We start from the raw sequence: 25,215 nt of genomic DNA, 5'->3' as shown, positions 1-25,215 counted from the left end.
ATAGTTTTGGTTTGTGTATATGTAGACGTTTTAATGCCATTTGAAATATATTTTGGTATGTTTTATCTATATTTTATACTGACATTTCTTTGATCTTGTAAGCCGCTTTGAATAGAACAAGGGAGCCCCCCACATTTGGTGGGGACCCCCATGAATGTGAGAAAACTGCAAATAAATAGCCACTGTTTCTTTTTAACCTGAGAGAGCACCTCATTGAGAATCTCTAGGTCAGTGGTTCCCAAACTTTGGTCATTTGAATGCTTTGGACTTCATCTCCCAGAATTCCTGACTGCTGGCCAAGCTGGCTAGGGCTTCTGGGAGTTGAAGTCCAAAACACCTGGAGGACCAAAGTTTGGGAACCACTGCCTAGGTCCTCCAGAACAACTCTGTGGTCAAAATCCCCCAGACGTTGACCATAGAATTGTGCTGGAGGACCTACAAATGCCTAGACAAGCCTTCTGTCTAGGCATCTCTATGTCCTCCAGTGCAACATGAAGGTTGAAGTCATGCTGTAGGACCTAGAAAGTATGAAGTCGAAGGCTTTCACAGCCGGCATTCATAGGTTTTTGTGTGTTTTTCAGGCTATGTGACCATGCTCTGAAAAAGTTTGCTCCTGGTGTTTCGCCAGCGTCTGGCTGGCATCTTCAGGGCTGTTGATATTTTAGGAATGGTAATCTATGATGGTGTCCTGAACCATGGTGGGTTGTAGCAAGGTTGTAAATGTTTCTGATAAGGCTATGTTTTAGATGGAGTTTCTGTCGGTAATAGGGGGTGGCTAGTTACGTTAGTCCTTTGAGAATTGTAGAAAAGGGCATCTCTGCTACTTAAATTTGGGCATGAATTCGAAAGCTGTCCACCATGAAGAGGAACCATTTCATTGAAACCATGCAGTAGTAGCTGGGAGTGGCAAAACGTTTGATTCGGTTAGATCAGGAGTGGGCAACTGTAGAAGGCTATGGGGGCACATAGGAGACCTTGGGGGGCTTTGACACCACGTTTAACTGCCATGACTCTGTCCTACAGAATCCTAGGATTTGTAGTTTTGTGAGGCACCTGCACTCTTTGGCAGAGAAGGCTAAAGATGTTATAAAACTACAAATCCCAGGATTCCATAGCACTGAAAGTGGTATCAAACCGCATCATTTCTGCAGTGTAGATGCTCCCAAAGGGGCATGTTTCTCTATGGGAGCATTTTCCCCATGCTTTGAGCTTCAAAAAAGTCCGCTCGGACCCAAATTATTCCATAAGTCTTTCCCAACCGTATGTGAAAACGTTAAGAGATAGGTCCTGGGACCTTCGGGTTGCAAAGCATATGGGTTACTACTGCTAAGCTGTGGTGCTTCTCTAAATTCTGTTGCCTGTTCTTCAGTTTCAAAATATCTGTTGTCTAATAAAAACAATATTAAAAGTTTCCATATATGAAAAATAGGGAAGGAAATATGAGCATATGTTAATTTAAGCCTCCAAAACAAGCTTCAACCCAACCTAACCCAATTCCTTATTTTATCTTGGTCTTTCTGTGCTACTGTTCTTGTTATATTTATAGAAGGCAGTTGACCCTCCATATCCACAGATTTTTTATCCACAGGTTCAAAAGTATAAATTCCAAATAGCAAGCCTTGATTTTCCATTTTATATAAGGCACTTTTGACCACCGCATTTACCTGATTTGTCATTTGGCTGGACACCATGGATTGTGCCTCAGAGGTTCAGTCGGGAGCTGTGGCCCTTTGACACTGTGCATGGCTTCGCTCTAGTGATCTTCCTGGTGATACTCATCTCGATACTTGAGGTTGGAGGATCTGCCTTTTGATGGGGAAGGTCTGTTCAGCTCTAAAACAGATGAATCCCTGGACAATCTTTGCAAGGGATGCCTTACTGCCAAGAAGACAGAGCTTTCTGCCCAGAGACAATGACAGTGTCCTGATGTCACCCATCTTCTGCTTCAACTTTCTCCCGATCAAGGTGATCTGCAAGATCATCTTACCTTGCCTCTCAACAATCCTCCATTTCCCAGTCCATAGGGGCTGTGCCATAGACTTTTTAAGTCTTCCACCCATTGACGTATTTTGTCATACGCTTCCATCTAAAGCAGTTCAATTGGTTTTGGTCATAGGCGTGATGCCTGTATTCAGACATGCACATGCTGAACTCATACATACCCATGGCTGCTCACAATTTGAATGCTGTTTGAAAATGCATAACATGATATGCATTACATTCTTCTCTAATCAAAGAGTCAATGGAAAGCATTGGAAATTGAACTCGTAATAGCCTTGACACTAGCGTGAAACCCCACCCAAAAACCAGTGAGACACACATGTCTGTGAAAAACAGCAATGGATATTTGAGGTGTCTATAGCAACCAAATTTCATTTATAATCTTTTTTACACATCTCACTATGAGAAAGCTGTTCAGAAGAAACACCAAGGTACTGAAATTGTTTGTCATTTGTGTAATGAGTGCTGCCAACAATTAGAACAGACATACCAAATATTTCACGACTAAAACATAAGCCTACGGATGAGCAGAACACTTTCAGCATGAGATCTATTATTATCTTAAAAGCTAGACTATTTACAGGCATGATAGCATGATTTACTGTTGCTTATCATCCTGTTCAGTATTTGCAAGATAGTAAGCCAGGGTCTAAATACCTAAAGATACCAGATCTTGGAAGCTAAGCAGAGTCAGATCTGGTTAGTGCTTGGACAGGAAACCTCCAATGGACACCATGTGCCATAGGCTATATTTCAGAAAGAGAAGGTGGCAAAACCACCTCTTGAGTATTCATTCACTAAGGAAACTACTGGTATGAAAATGATGGGGTCACCCTAAGCCCACAGGCGATTTGAAGGTACACATGGAGACACAAGCCAGAATTACAGGTGCGTTACAGACCGCCCAAAACGGGTGGTCTCGCGCTGCTGCTGGTTGCAGTGTGGAGGAGCCGCAGCAACCAAACTGCGCAACTCCTCCGTGCTGCAGTGGTGCACTCGCAACGTCATATGTGCTGCACTGCGTGCGGACGCAGCACGTCCGCTACGTAAAGATGGCAGACCCCGTGTGGAACGGGCGCCGCCATTTTGTATGGACTGGGTCCGTATTAGGGTTAGGGGCGTCCAGAAGGGACACCCCTTCTCAATCCTAATACGGACCCAGTCCGTATTTTATGCCCGTCTGTAACGGGCCACAATCTTGTAACTTTTGGGATTGACATTTATGGCCATTAATGATAATATGTGTCACACATACCCCAAAATCTACCTCTTAAGTCAGGCAGCACCTCTTAGACATTTCTGAGACACTTCTGACAGGGGCACTTGAAAGTGACAGCTGTAGTGTTCTTCTGCTTGAGGGCCACACTGACACAGTCAATTGCAGCAAAAGCCCAAGGGCTCTCTTCCTTCCTTCCTTCCTTCCTTTCTTATTTTTTATAGTATTTATACCCCACTCTTCAGCCCAAAAGCTATCAGAGCAGCTTACATTTTTTAAACTTTAGCTACCCACCTCATCACAGCCGGCAGTTGGAACAGCACTGCATTCGCCACCCTGCAGTGCCCCAATCCACAGCACCCCAGAAACCCCTTAGTGGGGGCACTGCTTGGATCAAGAGGTTTTAGGGGAGAGGGCTATGGTTGAGCAAAAGTCATAATGACTACAAAGCTCTGCCATTGTGTCTGATGATGCAGTATTTTGACCCTTGTCTTTTAAGATACTTGACAGGCTGCATATCCTACAACAGTTATTGTTTGCCTTCAGATTGTTTCTCACAGCGACCCCCAAGGCTTTTCTTGACATGATTCGTTCAAAAGGCGTTGGCCATTGCCTTCTTCTGCGCCTGAGAGTGTGTCACTTACCCAAGGCCACCCTGTGGCTTTCTGATTCGAACCCTAGTCTCCTGAGTCATAGTCCCACATTTAAACCACAATACCATGCTAGCTCATATTGCTTAGAAACATTACATTAAGATATAAGATTTCTCCACAGCAGGTACAAAAAGTAGGTGTGGTACTTTTTAGCAGCTGGATCAAGTCGCTGCCCATTTTCCAGATCTCTTACTCCATTGTTTCTGCATTCATGAACATTTGTCTTTTCATAATGGAGATAGCATGGCTCTCCGTACATTTCGGCATATCAGATGGCTAAATAAGGAGAATGATTTCTTTTCACCTTGTTTTTGCTGCATCAGTGTGATGTGGCATATAGATTATTTTCCTTAGATAATGGTGTCCCAATAGTTCGACTACATTTAATATTGGTCATTACAAGACACTTTAAGCATTACCCTTAATTCATTTATGTTTCTGTTAATGCTTCACTTCAAAACCAAATACTGTACATGACATTTACAGTTTCACAATTGTGTGCATTTTTTGTAGTTTGTCCTCTTAACCCTTACAATAGACCCCTGTTATTTTACACATAAAGAATGCAAGCTAGATATTTCATATTGGATCCCATGATTGCAATAGTAGGATCTTACAAGTCAGAGTTGTGTTATTGGCTTTAATGCATAAGGAAGCAAACAAAATGAGTGTTGTTCAGTCCTTATTTTCTAATTCTAGGAGCGACATGGCAAACAAGTTCCTTAATTTTGTTGACCGTAAGTTTCAGTTTTAAAACAGGAAGCAGTGATCTTAAGCCACTGACTCTTTTGGAGCAAATCAATGAGTTCATGGCTTATAAAAATATTAGTTTAAGAAGAAATCCACACATGAATGAATGCAAAAAAAGACACTCCGCTTTTCAGAGGTCAGGGAACTGGGGTGTGGTTTTTGAGGGGGTTACATATCCTTTAAATAATACCAACTTTGGAGTGTCAAGCGCCATCTTAATTCCGTTTGCACTATCACACCTTCTGCGTCTGAGGAAGCTGAGCAGTTGGAAACGCCTGCTCTAAACAGGAAGTGGCTTATGCAGTTTGCCAGATGTGAGATAATGTAAAGTCTTTGTTCCTTTCCCAGTTCATGTTTTGGTTGAAAGGAGAGGAAAAAAGGCACTCAACTTCTGGAATTTTCCATTTTGAGATGGGCAAGATGTTAATAGTCCCCACCTTTGAAAAAAGAAAAGCAAAAAAGCAATGCTAATTCCTAGCAATTAGGTTAAGATGTGGTTTTATGGATAGCCATGCTAGTCTAAATGCATCGCATTATTTTCATCCTGCATGCATATTTCAGTATTGTAATCCGTACTGAGTTTATGGATTTGCTGTATTTCTTGATTAGGCAGGTATATTATTTGACTTCTGCGGTTCAAATTATTTGGGATGAGTAATAAAATCAAACCCCTAGTAGAAGAATCGAAATCCTGGTATTTTCTTCTCCTTTCTCAATCCTAACGGAAACCTTATCTTCAGACTCCAGTTCAGGCATACTGTAAATAAATGCAGTTGTTTGAAATACAGTCAGCCCTCAGATTTCGTGGAGGTGCAGGGAAGTTTAAAAAACAATTAAACCATTTCAAGAAGTTAAAAACATGACATGTTCAGATTTAAAAATGTTCTTCTCTTGTGAAGGAGCAGTAAGATGGCAACACTAAAGGAGATCTTTGCAGCAGATGCGGCAGTGCTGGATCAGCAGCAGTGGCAGTGGCTTGTCATCCTTTCCATCCTACTCTTCTCCATCTCTTTCCTGCTAACATCCCTTCTAGCCCATCTGTCACCTACTGCCTCTGTCTTTTTAGGGCCCAACAGCGATGTTAAGCTGAGGCCCGCTAGAGAGAGAGAGAGGTGGCAGGAAAGAGGGAGCATTTGCTGAAGCAATAACATCCAGTACCCCTTTTGCCTTAATCCTTGCTCCCTTACATGGCAAGTTAGCTAGAGTAAGTGTTGGGAGGGAAGGAGGAGGCATTTGCAGAAGCAGCAACATCCAGCGCCCCTTCGCCTTACTCCCTGCTTCCACCTTGCCTTTCTCACTCTAGCAGACCTTGGCTGAACATCACTATCAGGAGCCTGAGGGGGCAGACATGACAGGGCAAATGCACCCAGCAAGTGGAGGCAATGGTCTGCAGGCTGAGTGAGGAGAACAAAGCCAGAAAGCCATCAACAGGGGAAACGGGCAGAGGGAGCAGGCAGGAAAATGGTGGGCAGAAGCCGCTTCAGTCACGGATTATGGGCACCATGGGATGGAAATTTTAGCAGCAGTGTTGTCTTCCTAGGAGGCGGAGAGGGAAAGACTTGGAGAAGGGTGGCAGGGACAGCTACCAACTAGCCAATATCCTTCCCATCCATGAAGGTTTGGTTTCAGGCCACCCTGTGGATGGGAAAAACCATGGGAGATCAAGCCCATGTTAGTCAATAGGTGGTGACTTGTTGTTGTTGTCGTTATCATTTATTTGTATAGCACCATAAGTTAACTCCTACACTGGTTATAATAAATAAATAAACCTTCAGGCATATCAACTCTTTTAAAAGCCTCTCATTTAGCTAATATAAACAGAATTGTCTAAAACTGTGCCCTTTATTCTTAATGGTTTATTTCAAATGTGGATCTGGTTTAATATCCACATTAGGATCATAACTTGCTATAAAGGTAGGATCTCAGTTTGCTGTTAGGCCCTTTGAGAAGAGAACGTCCAAGCTTGGAAGAGCCATTTTATGTCGGAAATGGTTTCCTCAGCATCTCTTAAAAGTGGTGTGGACCAATGCCAGGCTTATAGGATCTGTTTTCTGTTTTTCTAGATGCCCTAGTATCTGTTCAAAGCAGAGGCTGATGTAGAAAGTATACACTTGGAATTAAAATATTCTGAACCCGCAACTGATCAGAGCTCATAGATTTCCATGCAGATATCGACCCCTGGTTCCTTCAAGCTCCTTTCCAAAATAAAATTTCACAGATAGGTGGGGCGATATTTTATTGCTGCTATTGTTAAATATCAAGGAATAAAATATCTTTCCTGATGCTGCCGATTGCCCAGAGATCCTAGTTGACCTTGTACACACCCATATTTTAAACTCACATTATGTACCACATTCACTTCCTGAACTGTTTTTGTCTCCCTTCCTTCAAAATATCTACCATGGTTGCATCACCCAGGATGCCTGGTTTCATCATTTTACAGGAGAGAGCTTCTGTGAACAGTTTCCTAATTGTCACAGGGCATATTTTCTAGCTGTAGCACTGAATGAGGAGCGGATACCTGTATTTGTAATTGTAGACGGCATGGACGTTTGGAAGTCTCCATCAAACCTTTTTGAGTCACTTTTTGTCTGCTTTATGCATCGTTGCAGAAGTGGATGGCCTAAATTCAAAGAGCAAAACAGGGATTGAATCTTTTGTTAGACCTAAAGTTGAGTCAGCGGGATTTACCTACATATGTGTTGACTCTCTATTCAGCATTTAACACAGAGGCTGGATGACCATCTGTCGGCTATGCTTTGACTGAGAATTGGACTGGATGGCCCTTGGGGTCTCTTCCAACTCTATGATTCGATGTGACTTTCTCTAAGAAGCCTTCCATGCTGCCTAAGTCCATTGGTCCCAGTGTCCCTGCTACTTCTGGATGCTCTTTGAATTTAGGCCATCCACTTCTAACGTCCATGCTGTCTACAATTCTAGCTGTCTCTGAACAGGCTGCACTGCCAACTTTGCCTCAGACAGCATGTGCCGTTTTCATGTTTGACACAACAACTTGAGAGATGTGTCATTTTTATTTGGCATGACACTCCTCTATGATTCTATGTGATTTTCCCTAAGAAGGAGCTTGCTAATCTCCAAATTGTGAGAGTCATGGAGACCATGAAGAAGAAAGAAAGGCCATTTACTTGTAACCTTAGTTCTTTGAGTGGTCATCTGTGAATTCACACAACCCTCCCCGTCCTTCCCTTGTTGTGTCCTGCTTTCTTGGCCTTGTGGGATGCTGCTGTTGTCTGGAACTGAAGGTTTGGGGGAGAGGGACCAGAGGCCTTGCAAAATGTCATAGAAACACCTCACTCCCCAGTGGATTTTTTGGGGGCCTGCAGGCCACCCTTTGCCCACCACTGTTTTAAATGGATAGAAACAACTATTTGTTTGTTTCAAAAGCCTTGTGTGTTTAGTACAAAATGGTCCGTGTCCATTGTAGGTTTACTTTGCTTGGTGTGCCACAGCTGGTTCCAAGTAGCTTACCTAAGCGGTTTGCAGCAGATTGCTTCCACTCATGTAATTTGTATTGTTTTTAATGAAGAGAAGTGCACTGCTATTGGAATTTGCTTTAAAGGGTCTACTGGACTGTGATTCAGCAGAGTGATACATGGATACTTTAACCGTATCTTCATTTCATATTAGACGTTTGGATACTAAACCTGCCAAAAATTAACATGTGTCCCAGTGGTGGGTTGTGCATAGTTGGTTATCCTGACTAGTTGTCTAGGAGAGTGGTTACTTGTAAGCGTTTAAAATCAAAAGTGAATTTTTTATCCGGATGCTCTCCACTTGGCTTCCAGGATTAATGTCCTGGATCTCTTCACTGGTGTAAATGTCCCTGGCATATAATGCTATTCCTCCTCTTTTCCTGTTTGGCCTATCTCTCTTGAAAAGGTTATACCCCTCTATTCCTACATTCCAATCGTGAGACTCATCCCACCAGGTTTCAATGATGCCTCTTATATCATATTGGCTTTGTTGTACTAGGAGTTCAAGTTCATCTTGCTTATTTCCCATACTCTGTGCATTAGTGTAGAGGCATTTACAAGAACGCTTTTTAAAATGCGTTCAACAGTAAGATAGTTATGCAGTCACAACAACAACAAAAATCTTCCTAGTAGCTAATTTACTGGTACCACTGAATTTCCTATGTGATATCAGCCCTTGCTGCTCCTTCTTTTCTCTTCCAGGTTGAAATTTACATTTCAAGCTATTTTGGGGCAGTATCCTTTGTTTATTGGTTGCATTATTCTATAATGTGTAATGGTGGCAGAAAGGGATGGGCAAGAAAAGTCTAGTAACTGGTTGGAATATATCTTGGAAATACATTTGTTTCTGTTCAACAGAAGTACATTTACAATTGAGCCACATGGAGACAGCTGGCTGATCTCCAGGAGACCTACTGGGTCCCAGATGATCTGGGAATTACCCAGTTATACCCACTAGATCCAGTGGCTTCTACATGGATCCCCTTCTTCCTACAGATTTCTATCTACTCTTAATATTTCTCTGGAGGGTGGGTTTTCTTCTCCAACCATGGAGAGTTGGAGCAAGAGCAAAAGGGGCTGAAATTGCCATTTCCATTAAGAATGAACCACTGACTCTTCAACACTTTGCCCTGACATAAGTTCAAAGTTAGGTAAGAAGTTGTTTTCAGGAAGGTCACTTTTAAAAAATGGATTGTACTAAATAAATCATAGCCTTGCATAGCAGAATTTTTTGCATCCTCTTGCCTTATCTTTACCTTTCTGTGATGCTCAGACTCTTGTAAACGGTTTGCTTTCTAAAAGCTGTAATTTCTGCCCTCTTTTGAAAGTGAACTTAGAATTGCAAAGCAAATCTGAGCTGCATCACGTTCTGGTTTTCTGCAAGATACACAAAGAACTTGGATGTGGTCTGAAATTGTGTGCAGCGCAAGGGTGTGGCTTCCTTTTAATTCTGATCCCCTTCCAATATTCATTAGTAATCATGAACATTTCTTGTCTTTTATTTCATGCAGGCTTCCTTTCTCTGACTCTTAAAGAGAAAGGAAGAAACGGCCCTGCAGCTCTGAATAGGGAGCAAGTGTGTAATGTTTGCAACAATAATTGAGTTTGTGAAGACATGAGGCTTGTGTTAATCGAACCCTTAGTCATCTCTTTGTTTTGGAATAACACTGTTCCGTTCTTATTTTCTTTCTTGCTCTCTTGTCTCTTCTCCTTCTCCACCGGTCTCTGCTTTATTCATGTACAGTAGTTTAAATGCAATTAAATGTTGATTTGTTTAGTATTTTAAGGTATGTTTTAATCTGTAAACTGTTTTAATTGTATTTTAGGGGTGGGTTATTGGGATACGGGATTGTATATCTTGTCTTTTCTTAATACCCAATGCTTTGTAATGTGCAGTAATTACAGTATTAACTATTTAGTTTATATTGGGCTGCCAAATGTAGCCCTTTTTGAGCTTTCCTCTTGGTGGGAAAGCAGAATATAAATCTGCACCATATAGATTAAATTCTATAACTTGTTTTTCAGCATATTTTTCTCTTTGCCAGTGGTAAACAGGAGTCAGACATTGTGATTTAATTGGCAATTTTGTTCACTGGAGGGTTAACTGTTGTTGAGAAATAAAGCTCCTGAGACATAGTGCCATTAAGAACAGAGCCCTGTGCCCAAGAAAATATCTTTAATACAAATTCAGAATGTGTGTTTTATTACGTTTTCAATACGTATGACTATATATTATACAAACATTGTTGAAAAGGGTTAAATTGGGACCTCAAACTGGCCAAAGCAAACATGTAGGGAACATAATAATGATTTGTGTTCTGTACAGCTGAGGAGTTCCCTAAGAGATGTGCAAAGGTAAGGCACAATATCAACAGCAGCAGGGTTTGTTTCAGTTCCCAGCTGTGTTCTTAGTTTGCCATGCCCACAGCAGCTATTGACAGTGCGCTGTTTAGGTGTAAGGGCTATTGTCCTAAATGGGCACACCAGCCTAGGAATTTATTATTGAATTTAGTTGGAGCATTGAGGGACTCAATGGTGAAGATGCCGACTCTTAATGATCGCAGAGTCCGCAGATCGGCAGTTTGAAACCCAAGCACCATGTGGCAGAGAGTGAGCTCCCATCACTAGTCCCAGCTCCTGCCAAGCTAGCAGTTCATAAGCATGTAAAAATGCAAATAGATAAATAGGTACCACTCCGGTGGGAAGGTAACAGCCTTCCGTTAAGTCATGCTGTCCAACATGACCGCGAAGTCGCCTTAGACAACTCAGGCCTGTTACAGACTGCCAAAATAAAGCTGCTTCGGGTCTCTTTGGAGGTATGCTGTTTAAATGATGCATGCATCCTAAGAATCCGGAAGCTGCACCAAATCTGCACTCCAGTGCTTAGGAATGGAGTGTGGCTTTGGCGCGCCCTCCGGACTCTCAGGACCCCATGCATCATTTAAATAGCATACCTCCAAAGAGACCTGAATCAGCTTTATTTTGGCAGTCTGTAACAGGCCTCAGTTTCCCTTGGCTTACTAAGGGGATGAGCACCGCCCCTTACAGTCAGACATGACTTGACAACCTTGTCAAAGAGGAACGCTTTAAATTTAGTTAAAGCAGTGGTTCCCAAAATGGGTGGTACTGTCCCCCTGGAGATGATAGAAAGATCCAGGGGAGCCATGAGAGAAAGGGGGACAGCAGGGGGATCTTCAGTCAGCGAATTGGTGGGCAAGAAAGAGAAGAGGAACCAGTCGCCTGTAGGACCATGATGGGAATGAGGCCTCCATGGAATTTCTCCTTTCTAACTCCTTTAAAACCACTGTGCTGCGTTGCCTATAGCTTCGTGTGGTGGTGTCTTCTGCTCTTCGTCTCCCCACATGAGCTCACTTTCTTAGCCACATGTTTCTCTAGTAGTGGTGGCAGCCATTGGGATGTTCTTGTGAGGCTTGGATCAGGGTATTGTTTCTGTGGTTCAGATTGGCGTTATTTTGGGACAAACTGACTGGAGTCCACAGTTGGAGCACATGGCAGTGGACAGTCGCTGGTCCCTTGTCTCCCTGTGAGCAGCAACGGAGCAGCCAGCCTTCCTTTAGCTATAAGGCTGGTGTGGGCAAGAGGGAGGAGCAGGCCTGGACCGCTGCTGTATTCATGTATGAGAGAAGGAGGAGGAAGAAACTGAGACATGGGCACAGCTGAGGTAGACACTGCTGGCTAGCTGACTGCTGAACAAAGTTCAGGGTGAAGGACCCCTCTCTAGGAAACTCCAAGTCCTCCAGTGCAACTCTGTGGTCAACATCTGCCAGATGTTGATCATAGAATCATGCTGGAGGACCTACAAATGCCAAGAGAAGTGTTTTCTCTAGGAACCTCTAGGTTCTCCAGCAAGACATAGGGCCTGTACAGACAGGCCAAAATAAAGCTGCTTCGGGTCACTTTGGAGCAATGATGCATGCGTCCTAAGAGTCCGGAAGCTGCGCTAAAGCTGCGCTCCTGTCCTAAGGACTGGATCGTGGCTTTGGCATGGCTTCTGGCCTCTTAGGATGCATGCATAATTTAAATAGCATACCTCCAAAGTGACCCAAAGCAGCTTTATTTTGGCCTGTCTGTATGGGCCCCTAGACATTTCTAGAGAGAACATATTGGTCAAAACCACAGATAATCAAATCCACAAAAGTCAGAGCCACAAATGTGGAGGGCCCGACTGTATTACTATTACATGTAAAATCATAATGTATAGTATGTTCATCTCTATAACTACTTTTGTTATAGAAACTATTTGTTTCTAACATAAAGTGTGCATTGGAAGGTAAAGATTTGATATAGAGACTACTCAACCAAACCAACCTTTGCTCCATCTGTCTTTTGAATACAGCAGTTAGCTATTGCTATAGAAAACACAGTGTTTTCAGCTATGTTTTCTTAATGGGTGCAGACTACTCTGTATTTTGCTCTTCTCCAGAATGACACTTAACCTTTCAGACCGCCAGTTGTTTTCTTGATGTTATCTTCTGTAAGTAGTATTTACTCTTCTCTTTCCAAGGAAATTCACTTAGTCCTTGAAAAGCTGAATGAAGATGTATCTTTCATGTGTTCCTACCATTGAACGTTTGAGAATGCCCCATAGACCTAAATGTAGGCTGGTTCTACAGCTTTGACAAGGTGCTATGGAGTATTTCAAAATTCATGTAATACTGTTAAGTACTGTTAAGTCTACCACAAAAAGAGTGACTGATTATTTGAAATCATTCCTGTCGCTACATCTCTTAGTTCCCTCCCTTCTCCCAGTTTTTCTTTTCATAGACTCAAAGAATCATAGAGTTGGAAGACTCCTCCCGCCATGCAGGAATACACAGTCAAAGTACAGGGCCATCCAGCCCCTGTTTAAAAGCCTACAAAGAAGGAAGCTCCACCATCCTCTGAGAGAGTGTCTTCCACTGTTGAACAGCTCCTACTCTCAGGAATGTCCTCCTAATGTTGAGGTGGAATCTCTTTTCCTGTAGCTTACATCCGTTGCTGCATGTCTTGTTCTATGGAGCTGTAGAAAACAAACTTCTCGTTCTCCTCCTCTTTCTGGTCATTACTTGGGCTCTTCCTTTGCTAGCTCTTGGTCTGCTGCTCTTGCAGCCATTATCTCTGCCCATGCTTCCTTGAAGCCTTCATGGCTTAGAACAGTTTGGACAGGAGCAACCACAGGTCCATCCCTCTCCTAGGGATATCTGACAATCACTGCCAGAGTTGCTTTCACGGTTTGAAAAACAAAACACACATTGTAGATTATTGACCATTCGGTAGGATGGTTTTGTGTACTTTCCTTGTCTTGTGTTCCCTACGTTCAGAAGTCTTCAAGTGGCTTGGCTGTGTTCATTTTTGAACTCTGATTTGATCGTTTCAGTGACATAAATGGATGGAAGGTTTTCGGATAGGGATTTTTTTGCCAGCAAGCAAAATCTGAATGAAAATTGGTCCTTTGGCGTTCTCGCCTACATGCGAATACCCATGGTGCCCTTCTCACTTGCAGCTGCTTTATCAAATAGCTTGTGTTGGAATGCTTGGCACAAACCCGCAATTTGGAGAACTGGAATGTACGCAGCAGGACCTTTCAACATGATCTGAAAAAAAGGAAAGAAACGGAAAAGTATGTCTTTGTTCGAAGGCCGGCCTTCTGTAGCTTGGGGTGCGGGGAATCTCTGCAAAGCTCTAGAACTGTTACAAAAATAACATTGGGTTTTATTACCCTTCAGTTTCCAAGTAAAAGGAAATCCTTTTGTGAGCAGACATAGGTTTCTATAAAGAAAGTGGGAGAGCTGAGAGAGGGGGAGTCATGCCAATATAAATGATGTATGTTTTTGAGAAGACTATGCCAAAGGAAGAGGATGCATCCTTGCATTCAATGTTATTACGTCATCCAATGTATGTTAAATCTGAGGTGTTGTCCTCTCATTATAATGTTTTTCTCCCTCAATTGGCTGCTTTCTAAACTGAATGTCAAACATATCTACAACATGCATTGCTTTCTTGGGTATAAAACCTCCCTGTCTAGTTACTAAGGTGTGTCCATGTCAGGGAAAATACACTACGCAACCAAATAAACATTCATGCAGTGCAGCAAAATTAATGGCAATAAGAAATTATGGGAAGAAAAAGATGGCCCTGTTGCCACGCCAAGTTCCTTATTTAGAGAAAACGTTCTAAAAAGAACGTTAAAATTACAAGCCAGTGGTGGCCACAGGCCTGACTTTAGGAAACAAATACAACTTCTTTTGATGTCTTATTCCAGAGGCATTGTTCGTATCAGTACTTCGTTCTGTGCATTCTTTATGTTGACAGTCCTTCAGTGACAACAAGCCATCATGCTCTTGGATTTTTCAATTGAGGAATTTTCCAATTTTCATACTAAGCTTTGCCTTTTGATGGATGTCATATATCTTGGTTTCAATCAGTCTAGTCAACCAGTTGCTACCATATTGTATATATGCGTTAGAGGTGGTTGATTGGCAGCGTGTGCCATTCCGAGGGTTTGAAAGCATGGGTGAAAATGAATCAGAATGGAAATAGGGTGCCAAAAGTGGAGGAACACTTCTGCTATGGGAAAAAGTAAAACCAGAAAGAGGAAGTCCCTGTTTGCGATCTTGCATCTTATGGAACTGTAGGCATCTCTTTCATTCTCTGCAGTATGGGGATGCTAATACTGATCCTCCTTAGTCAGTGAGATTTTTTAGGCACTTTGACGACTTCACCGTCTCTCATTCACTGGGGTTACCACAAATAAGAAAAACAGTATTCTTTTTACCTAAGAGAACACCTCTCTAGGAGTCGCCAAGGTCCTCCAGTGCAACTCTGTGGTCAACATCTGCCAGAGGTTGATCATAGAATCATGCTGTAGGACCTATAAGTGCCTAGGGAAGTGATGAACCTCTAGGTTCTCCAGCACAATTCTATGGTCAGCTTCTGATAGAGGACCTAGAGATTCCTAGAGAGAACATATTAATCAAAGCAACAAAAAATCCAAGCTACAACTGTGGAAGGCTAACTGTACTATATAAATACTTGATATCCCTGTTTTTTTAAAGTGGGTTTTACTAATCAGAGTAAACCAAATAGTAATGGGGAAAAACTTTCACTTCCATCATACATCTTCTTGAGCCGCTCTGCCTCAAAAGAATGAAAAGGGTGATTACTTCTTGTGTAACATCACTGCTCCAAACAGTTTCAAAATCAGTTTTAAGCGCTGAGCTTTCTTTAGATGTTGTTACACTCGTTTTGGACCATTCATGGAGCCTAAAGCAGATATTGTTAGCTGCCCTTGAGTTGACCTCAACTCATGGTGTCGGTGTCCCTGTCGATGACACATCTCCAAGTCTCCCTATCTCTCTGCTCAGGTCCTGCAGGCTTAGGCCTGTGGTCTCCCTGAGAGTCTAGCCATCTGGCTTGCAGTTTTCCTCTCTTTTCTGCTGCCTTCCACTTTTCTCAACATCATTGCCTTTTCTTCATAGAATTTAATTTCTTTATAGAATCATAGAGCTGGAAGGGGCTTCATGGGCCATCAACTCCAACCCCCTGCTTAGTCTCCAACTAAAGCGTTCCCAGTAGTAGGAAGCTCTCTATCTTCTTCATGAAGATGTCTATGAGCCTTTCCTTCATAGCGTGCCTTCATTGACTGTTCTAATGGGTCTTTCTTTCATGGTGTGTCCAAAGTATGGCAGCCTCCATTTAGTCATCCTGACTTCCAGCGAGAGTTCAGACTGGATCTGTTCTAGGACCCATTTGTTTGTCCTTTTGGCTGGGATCCTCAAATGAGTTGATTTTCCATCTGCTTTCTTTACTGTCCAGCTCTCATATCCGTACATGGTGGTGGGGAATGTAGTGGTTTAGACAATCTTAACATTAGCAGCCAATGTCCTGTCATGGTACTTTAGACCCGTGTCAAGTTCTTTCATAGCTCTGTCCTCCCCAGTCCTAGTCTTTGGACTTTGATTGCAGTCTCCAGTTGTGGAAGCAGTGCAGCGCTCACAGTATGATCTTTTGAACCAGACTATCCAGACATCTGGATGGCAGCCATCTATGCAGATGGCTTTCAGTGTAAGTAACATCTCCAAATCCTCCAGTCTTTCCTCCAGAAAGCGAGATGATGGATTTGAAGCGAAGAATGCAATTTTTGTGTGTGTGATGGAAATGCAACACTAGTCGTTTCCGGCGCAGAAAATAATTTTCTAAGAACCTTTTCTTTATTGCACACTGTTGTGTGTTGGGCTGTGATATCCATGAGCATTTTGTATGCGTATTTTGGCTTTTTTAAAATCTATAATCTCGCCATGAATCCCAGTAGGGATTATTTATTAATACTTTAACTAAATGATCATATTATGACAAGTAACTGAAACCTTGCAGCCGTTTCTGTGCCTTAAAGCCATAGAATATAGGTGAAAACTCTAAAAATGAAGATCAATCATAAACCCCATTAACACACTAAATTCTGAGAACTGTAACTTTAGAAAGAGAGTTAATGTTCCTCACTAAGAGAAACCAACCACAAAATTTCAGTGAATTATTAAATACCTCTCTGTCACTTCAAATATTTATAGCTGTCAAAATATGTAAAAGTTTAAAACATAACAGCTGAAAATCAGGACAGAAAATGGGAAATGGATTGTTCCTTCAGAGGCAACTCAAGGCTGCAACTGAGAGGGATTTCTTCCAGCCCTATATCACCTGCCAAGTATTACTAGTGAAGGTAGCCAGTTTACCATGCGCTAACCATAGAGAAGCCATAGTAGCATTTCTTTTACTACTTAGGGAGCCATCAAGTTGGAGCGGTCTGGATTTTGGACTAGGGATAGATCCACCCTGCAGAAATAAAGCAGTTTGGCACCACTTTAACTATCATGGCTCCATCCATAGCCTGGGTTTTATACCTTTGAAATGATGCATTTTCTAAGCAACCAATAAATAATGATAGGGGCAAGACATCACGTTTTATGAAACACTAATAAAAGTGTATGATTTCTATTATTATTTATTATTATTATCTTATTATTTATTATTTATTTATTGTATGATGGCAAATGGGGCATGCTAAGGAATTCCAAAAGAAAATCAGCAAGTGCTTTTTATAGGCCATAGCAAAGCCTTTGACTGCATAGATCATGAAGGGCTATGGAACGCCCTTAAAGACATGAGAGTGCCAACACATCTGATAGTCCTGATGAGGAATCTGTACTCAGGACAAGAGGCTACTGTCAGAACAGAAGATGGAGAAACAGAATGGTTCCCAATGGGCAAAGGGACCAGGCAAGGCCGCATCTTATCACCCTACCTTTTCATCTTTTATGAAGGATGTATTGTAAGAAAAGCAGGCTTGGACACACAAGAAGGAGTGAAAATAAGAGGAAGAAACACCAACAATCTAAGATATGCAGATGAAACTATGGCCTGTTACAGACTGCCAAAATAAAGCTGCTTCGGGTCTCTTTGGAGGTATGCTGTTTAAATGATGCATGCATCCTAAGAATCCGGAAGCTGCACCAAAGCTGCCCTCCAGTGCTTAGGAATGGAGTGTGGCTTTGGCGCAACCTCCGGACTCTTAGGACCCATGCATCACTTAAATAGCATACCTCCAAAGAGACCCAAAGCAGCTTTATTTTGACAGTCTGTAACAGGCCTATAATACTAGCAGAAAACCTTCCTGACCTGCAACACATACTAAGAACGATCAAGGAAGAAAGTGCAAAGGCAGGCTTGCTGATAAACATATGTTGTTCTTTACTAAAATGTATAAGGTTTAGAAACAAAATGGAAGTAGGACTTTAATCAGTTCATTGCAGACAGTGATTGGTGCCAAATGTGGATGTCAGGCTGCTTCAAATGTCTGACTGTCTGCAAGAAAATCCTATATGGCTGGTACATAACCTCACTAATGTTATCATCTATATCTATAACACCTCTCCTCAGTGTTGGAGCAGTTACAGATTAATAGGAACGTATTTCCTTATTATGTGTTGGGGCTGCCCCGTGATTTCTGCTGTTGAAGGAGCAGCTTTTCAAGACTTAGGTGAAATTACATAGCAGCAGATAGAAACTCTATCAGAGTTAGGGCTGCTTAATATATATTTTTCCAATGTGAAGACTTGATTATTATATAAGGACCTTGTAATGTTTTGACTACTTGCTGCTAGAAAAGATATAGCTTGTTGCTGGAAAACACATAACATGCTGGTGTTCATCACACAATTTATTCCATTGAGCTGGTATTTTGAAGCAATGCCCCCATTCATAATGTGAGTGTGTGTGTGAGATGTATTTCTTATTTCAAGCTGTTAAATTTATTAAAATTAACTTAAATAAATAAATGTCCTATCATTTCACTGTAAACAAAATTTGTAACTGTTTGGTTATCATTTAGGCTTCTAGGCTCCAAGCCAAGAAGAACTACCGGATTCAGTCTTGTTGAATACAGGTTATATTCATATTTTGAATAACAACGTTAGCTGTAAATAATTAGGTTGCAATTTGATTTTGATAGCAATTAATTTTGATTTGGCAGTTAGCCTAAGTTTTCTATCCAAAAGGAATACATAGTACAATAAAAACAATCAAATGATTGCTATCAGCTTTATCTAAAGCACATGGAAAGCTCTAATCTTCTTTGCCTCTGGAAGAAATTTAGCAACTGCCAATGTTATATTTGGGGACTTATCCTTTTCCACCAAGTACCTGATACAAAATTGGGCAAAGCATCCAACAAATTTTCTCAGTAGTTTAATAATCGGATTCTGGCACGCCTCCTTGTAAAACTACAGGACCAAAAAATATATGCTTTATTGACTCAACATATGTATTATTACAACATTTTGTCAAGATGCAGCTGTATTCGGTTTGGATGTTATTGAAAGGTCTCTTTGTCTTGCTAATCAAACTTAGGATTTTTATTTCGTTGGCCAGAAAGAGGGAGGACTGGCCTGCATCAATGACTAAGAACAGCTACATCTTGACAAAATGTCCACCTTGGAGCCCCTGGGATGCCATGTTGTTGCCACCCAACTAAAGCACTCCTGACAGATGCCCATCTAGCCTAGTTTAAGTCCTCCTAGGCAACCTATTCCCCTATTGAACAGCTCTTAGGGTAAAGCGGTTCTTCCTAATGTTTGGGTGGAATCTTATTGCAATTTGACTCCATTGGTTTGTGTTCTCATCTCTGGAACAGCAGAAAACAACCTGGCTCCATGATATATATTAGCCTGCAGTTGGGGCTATTGTAGTACAAGTTTTACATTTGTATCCTCACTAGCTATACGAGTTGAAACCTGCTAAGTTTAAGTGGGGTTTCTTTCAATAAACCAGTCTTTTAAAACCGGAACATATTAAATGAGTCTTTTTAGCACCGGAACATTATTCCAGGTGGAATGAACACCTATGGTAAACCTATCATGGGGCTTTCTTGGCCAGATTTGTTCAGATGGGGTCTTCTTCTGAGGCTGAGAGAATGTCGCTTGCCAAAGGTCGCCAAGTGGGTTTCCGTGGCTGAATGGGAATCAAACCTCAGTCTCCAGAATCATAGTCCAGCACTCAAACTGGTGCACCATAGTGGTTCTCACATTGGCATAGCTTCTCTACAAACTAAGACAGATTCTAGAAAGGAAATAAACTGTAAGAAAAACAAGTGCAAAGAACCCAAAGACGAAGCCACACATGATAGAATTATGATAGAAACATACACTAAATATGGGCTGTTTCACAGATGGAACATATCCATAACATTCTAACAACATGCCACTGAAAATACACATTTATATCAGTAATGTCCAGTGTATATCCTGTAAAAGTTCTGCTGTTTGGTTTCAGAAGTAACTAGAGTTGTTCCATACTATTTTAAATCAAGCAAAATATTTGTTTTCATGGTTGTGTTGTTGAAATGTTTAATTAAAAAATGCTTTTAAAATTCTTCTGTGAGATTCTCAACGACTTAAAACACACAACAAACCCATTAGAGCTTGCTTTTTGGATTAGTCTTGTATCCATGTTGGTTTCGGTCCCTGAAGTGGGTTTCTCATCCACACACTCACCAGAACCATATATGCGGAGTTTTAGGATACTAAAGGCAGGTAGTAGAAAGATAAAAATCCTTTTAGGATTACGGTGGTAGAAAGATAAAGTCTGATCTTGCCAGGATTTCGAGTGAAAGTAAAGCAGAATGCTTTGTTTGCAGAGCAAGTTGTTCCTCATGTGAATGTGTGTTCTCCCTTTATCAGTTTCTGTAATAGGATTTAAATTAGTGGATTAAATGGATTTATAATTAGGTGACCTTGCATTGAAGAGCCTTTCTTAGCATGTCACCTTTTAGTGTGATTTCTCATACAATATAGTCATAACTGTTGTGGTTTGAGTGTCGGACTATGACTCTGGAGACCGAGGTTCGATTCCCAGCACAGCCACGAAACCCACTGGGCAAGTCACACTCTCTCAGCCTCAGGGGAAGGGAATGGCAAAGCATCTCCGAACAAATCTTGCCAAGTAAATCCCATGATAGTTCGCCTTAGGGTCGCCATAAGTCTTTTTTAAGACTTGAAGGCACACAGCAACAACAATAGCTAGTCCAAACTGCGGTACTGAATAGTGGCTTCAGACACATTTGTATAAAACAACAAGTAAAACCTGTTGTAACTATAAAAGCAATGGTAGAGAGATCTTGCAGCACCTTTGAGACTAACTGAAATAAAGAAGTTGGCAGCATGAGCTTTCATAGATGTCAGTCTCCTTTGCATCTGAGGAGCAGCTCATGCTGCTAACTTCTTTATTTCAGTTAATCTCAAAGGTGCTGCAAAATCTCTCTGCATCCTGGTTCTACAAACACGGCTATATCTTTGCATTCAGACATGGTTGGTTTTGGCCTATAAAGCCTTACACCTCTTGAGATGAGAATGTAGGGAGATAGCTTTCACCCATAGGAGTTTGCCCAGAGTTCAAGATACTCTAAAGAAGTCTCTCTCAGCTGGCAGAGAAGGAGCCGTCCAGGAAAGGGTTCATTCCAGGCAAGGGAGCCTATGTTAATTGAAGTGAATCAGTATCCTGATCCGTAACTCCAGTTCTTTCCTTTGCCTCACCCAGGAAAGATCATAACCAAGCTCATCTTTTTCTGGCTATTTCCCCTCTTTGTCAGAATTCATCTTCCTTCCCTCTTTCTCCTCTTGGAAAGAAGGAACTAGGGATGTGGGAGGCTTGTATTTTCTTAGCCTATGGGTCCTTCTACAGTCAGCAGCTACTTCTTCAGCCTTCTCAACAAATGCCCCCCAAGGAAATTTGTAGAGGTGACACTTGTATCACTCTTTCCACCTTTACCAGGCATTAATTGTTTGCATCAGCTCATGCATCCTTCAGCTGCAGGATATATTAATTATCTTCTCTTGCCATGTCCGTTCCATGCATTGGTTAGCCTAGGGCTATTCTCTTTTCTGGATGACACCTCCTCTGCCAGTGGAGAATGGCACATTGGATTACTTACTGTGAAGGTCTATTCTAGCCAAGGAGAAGGAGCCAGCCTCTGGTGGCAAGATTATATTTCTTGGCTTCGCAAGAAACAGAAAAGGGATCACACATTCTTCTAGGAGGACAAGTCTCAGAACAGCATGCAAGTTTCATCTTAACTGGATTTGAATGAGTAGCTAAGCTTAGCCAAGAGATTATTGAGATTTAACAGTGACACTGCAACCACAAGGCAGACTATTCGGACCTGGTCCTACGTAGAAACTGTTACAGGGACTGCAGGTTTAACAAGCTTAGGATCCTCTTAAGTATCTTTTCTACTATTGCTGTGAAGGTGTGGTTAAAAAAATGGAGTATTCAAGTGGTAACAATTGTTCGTCCCTTCTCCCTCAGTCTCTTATGGATGGATAACACATTTAGACTAAATTTTAGAATATAAGCCTGGTGGCATAGATTTCTGTATTGTAAGGGAGCCTTTTTGGCTAAAATGTGGACAAACATACGTACTTTAAATAAATACATAAATAATAACTACAAGATCACAATTCTTGAGGCTGAGCAGAATGCAAATAGTTCTCTTGGTTATATCACTGATGTGCTGATTTCATGGATGGATGAACTGTATCATTGGCAACCAAATGTAGAATTGGTACAGTGCGCCCTTCTTTTATGCAGGGGATCCATTCCAGACCCCCCCCCATGCATAAAAGAAATAGCGCATATGCTCGAGCCCTATTACAAGTAATGGGGCTCGTGCTCGCGGCAGTGTGTGGTGGTGCGGATACGTACCATGGGCACACAAGCCATTGTTTCTTCCGGCGCACAGCGGCGCTTCTTCCGACACTGCTTTCAGTGTATGCTGAAAGCAGCATATAATGCACCTGCGTATGATGTGGGCGCACTGTACTTTAGTTTTAGGGTTAGCCTTTTCTATCTCTGAATTTCAAGTGTTGATACTGGTGAAATAAGTGACGTGTTTGACGGCAGAATGTACTTCAGTAATTGTAGAGCATTACCGTTAATTGCATGGGTAGACTTCCTTCCTTCCTTCCTTCCTTCCTTCCTTCCTTCTATTTATTTTGCCTCTCTCCTGCATAGTAAGAGAACGTTGCCTGAGAGGAGGACATGTATCTTTAGAGATTTTGGTCATGTTGAAGAGTGATGGGAAGAACAGTAGGTTGAAGATGTGATAGGCCAGTAAAGTAGAAGCTACGTGGGATGCATTTGAGCAAGAGAAGAAGTATCCAGGGTGGTAGAAATAATGACTCAACCATGTGTAGTCTGCACATTTAGAAAAATTTCATCTCTCCCCTGTTAAGCATAGAATCATGTGTCTATTGTCATGGAAATTTTCCTTGAACCTTGTCTTTGATCATCCCTTTGGGCGGCGGGGTCATGAATTCATCCTCATTCCCCAGGAACTAGTATATAACCTGACTCAAACTGCATACATAGATATGCAGTGCAATGCCAATGCAAGCACTTGCTATCCTAAGTGACACCTACGCTGTTAGCCTCAAAGGTGCTGGAAGATCCCATTGCATACTGATCTAGACTAAGACAGCTTTGAATCAAGTGACAGTGTCATTCTGTTTTTGCTTTGCTTTGTTTCCTGAGTTAAAAAGTCCAGTGGTGAACATGAGTACATTCAACCATGAGTACTTGTGAGGAACTAAGAAGGTTGAGTTGTAGATTAAATTTGTCATGGTACCATTTTGCTATGATAGTTAAGTGTTACCTAAACGTCCCTAAGATTTTTCCAGTAAAATGTTTTAATTATCCATACCTGTAATCTGAGTTTCAAGATTACTCTTAAACATGAAGTTGAAAACCTCTCCCCATACTATTTTTAAATCCACAGTTCTAACTACAGTTTGAGCTGATTTTGTTGTAAGACCAGTTAAAGCTTTTTGTGAATTTCTTGTTCCAATTTTGAAGGGAAAGTAGAATACAAATCAAATAACGTCTTCAAAAGAGATATAAGTTGGTGAGGGTGCAATTACTTATGCAAAACTTAAGCAGCAATCCTGTCTCCCATAGCATTTTAGATGACCAATGTTCTCTTCCAGCACCACGTTTCAGCTTTCCTATCAACTTTCTTCACCGTCCAGCTTTTTTCCCAATTGTACATAGCAACTAGAAATACAATGGCATGGATTATTCTCGACATTGGTATTGAATGATTTAGCTTTACACTTGAGCATTTTGTCTAGTTTCTTCATAGCTTCTCTACTTCCTACTCCTAGTCTGATTTCTTGGTTGCAGTTCCCATTTTGGTTAATGGCTGAACCAAGGTTTAGGATATATTTCACTGTCTAAGTGTCTTGTTTAAAGTTATGTAACATCATTTGTGGTCATTGTTGTTGTTTTCTTAATGTTCAGTCAGTAGTCAGTCAGTCATACATTTATTGTAACTAGTAAACAGCCATTATATAAATATATTACAAATCACCTTTGGTCTTTGCATGCAAGTTGAATTGTAGAATCATAGAGTTGGAAGAGACCTCAGGGCTCAGCAAATCCACCAATGTCAGGCCAGAGGAATTGCTTCACATTTCTAAGACAAGTGAGTCTTCAGTGCCATATATAAGGTTTTATCCCCCACCCATGGATAATAAACCCCAAATAAGTTATGCAGAGTATGGCACATATGCAAAGTTGCATAATTTACAATGCTTGTAGGACTAAAGTTTATGTACTGTACTTCAGAATTTGGATTGTCTTGAACCTGTCCTTGGTTATGTGTGCCTTTAGAGCAGAATATACACACGGCGAGATGAGTGGACTTGACCAAGTTCTAGAACATGGCCACATAGCCCGAAAAACCCATAAAAAACTATGGATGCCGGCCATGAAAGCCTTCGACTTCACATTGAACATGACCAACATCACATAACTGAAGCAATGTGGACTGTGAGGGCAATCTTGTGTGAATTGTTTGGGATGATGTCTGATTGATATGCATAGGACTGCAGTCTAAATGTGCTATTTAAATTCTGACCACAACCTGTTTTATGTTTCTCTCCAGATTTTTGAGTATCTAAGGGGTGTCATAGAAGCACACCTTTAGCCTGAGAGGATGAGCGAACTTGACCAATTACGCCAGGAGGCGGAACAACTGAGAAACCAAATCAGAGTAAGTATTTAAGGAAAAAACTGTTCGGTTTTCCCATTGTTGGACTCCTTGGATAAAGTCAATTTTATCTGATGTTTCCAAGGCACGTAATAAAGTAAATCAATATATAATAAAGCAGCAATATATAATAAAGCAGCAATATATAATAAAGCAGCAATATATAATAAAGCAGTCAAATAGAACAAGAATTTTAAAAAATAACTTTAAAACAGTAACCAAACAGTTGTTCATTGCTATACATATTCAACACTTGTAGTTTTGCTATTTTGTAATTACTCCAAGATGAACCTTTCATGGGATTCTCTGGGCAAGATTTGCTCAGAGGGGCTTTGCCTTTGCCTTCCTCTGAGGCTGAGAGCATGTGACTTGCTGAAAGTCACCCACTGGATTTTCAAGGCAGAGCAGGGATTTGAACCCTAGTCTCCAGAGTCAACAGTCAAATCATTACACTGATTTTGTAATTACTGTAATTTCAATGCTACTCTGCACTTAATATAGGAGTAA

At 41.3% G+C, this 25,215-nt stretch overlaps 1 protein-coding gene across 5 annotated transcripts in view; it reads left to right on the top strand.

Moving 5' to 3' along the window:
* Nucleotides 1-25,215, top strand: part of GNB1 (G protein subunit beta 1) — a 55,047-nt gene that overhangs the window by 9,110 nt on the left and 20,722 nt on the right. For all 5 annotated transcript variants that reach the window (XM_089534343.1, XM_089534342.1, XM_089534344.1 and 2 more), the window contains exon 2: nucleotides 24,604-24,711. In XM_089534343.1, coding sequence (XP_089390469.1) covers nucleotides 24,655-24,711 — 57 coding nt within the window. In that variant the 5' untranslated portion in view covers nucleotides 24,604-24,654. The remainder of the gene's footprint in view (nucleotides 1-24,603; nucleotides 24,712-25,215) is intronic.

Source organism: Sceloporus occidentalis, unplaced genomic scaffold (genome assembly GCF_023333645.1).
Source record: "Sceloporus occidentalis isolate IW3139 unplaced genomic scaffold, rSceOcc1.0.p SCAF_8, whole genome shotgun sequence".
Classification (NCBI taxonomy): Eukaryota; Metazoa; Chordata; class Lepidosauria; order Squamata; family Phrynosomatidae; genus Sceloporus; species Sceloporus occidentalis.
Note: the sequence above shows the minus strand (reverse complement) of the source record. Positions and strands in the feature narration are given on the sequence as shown.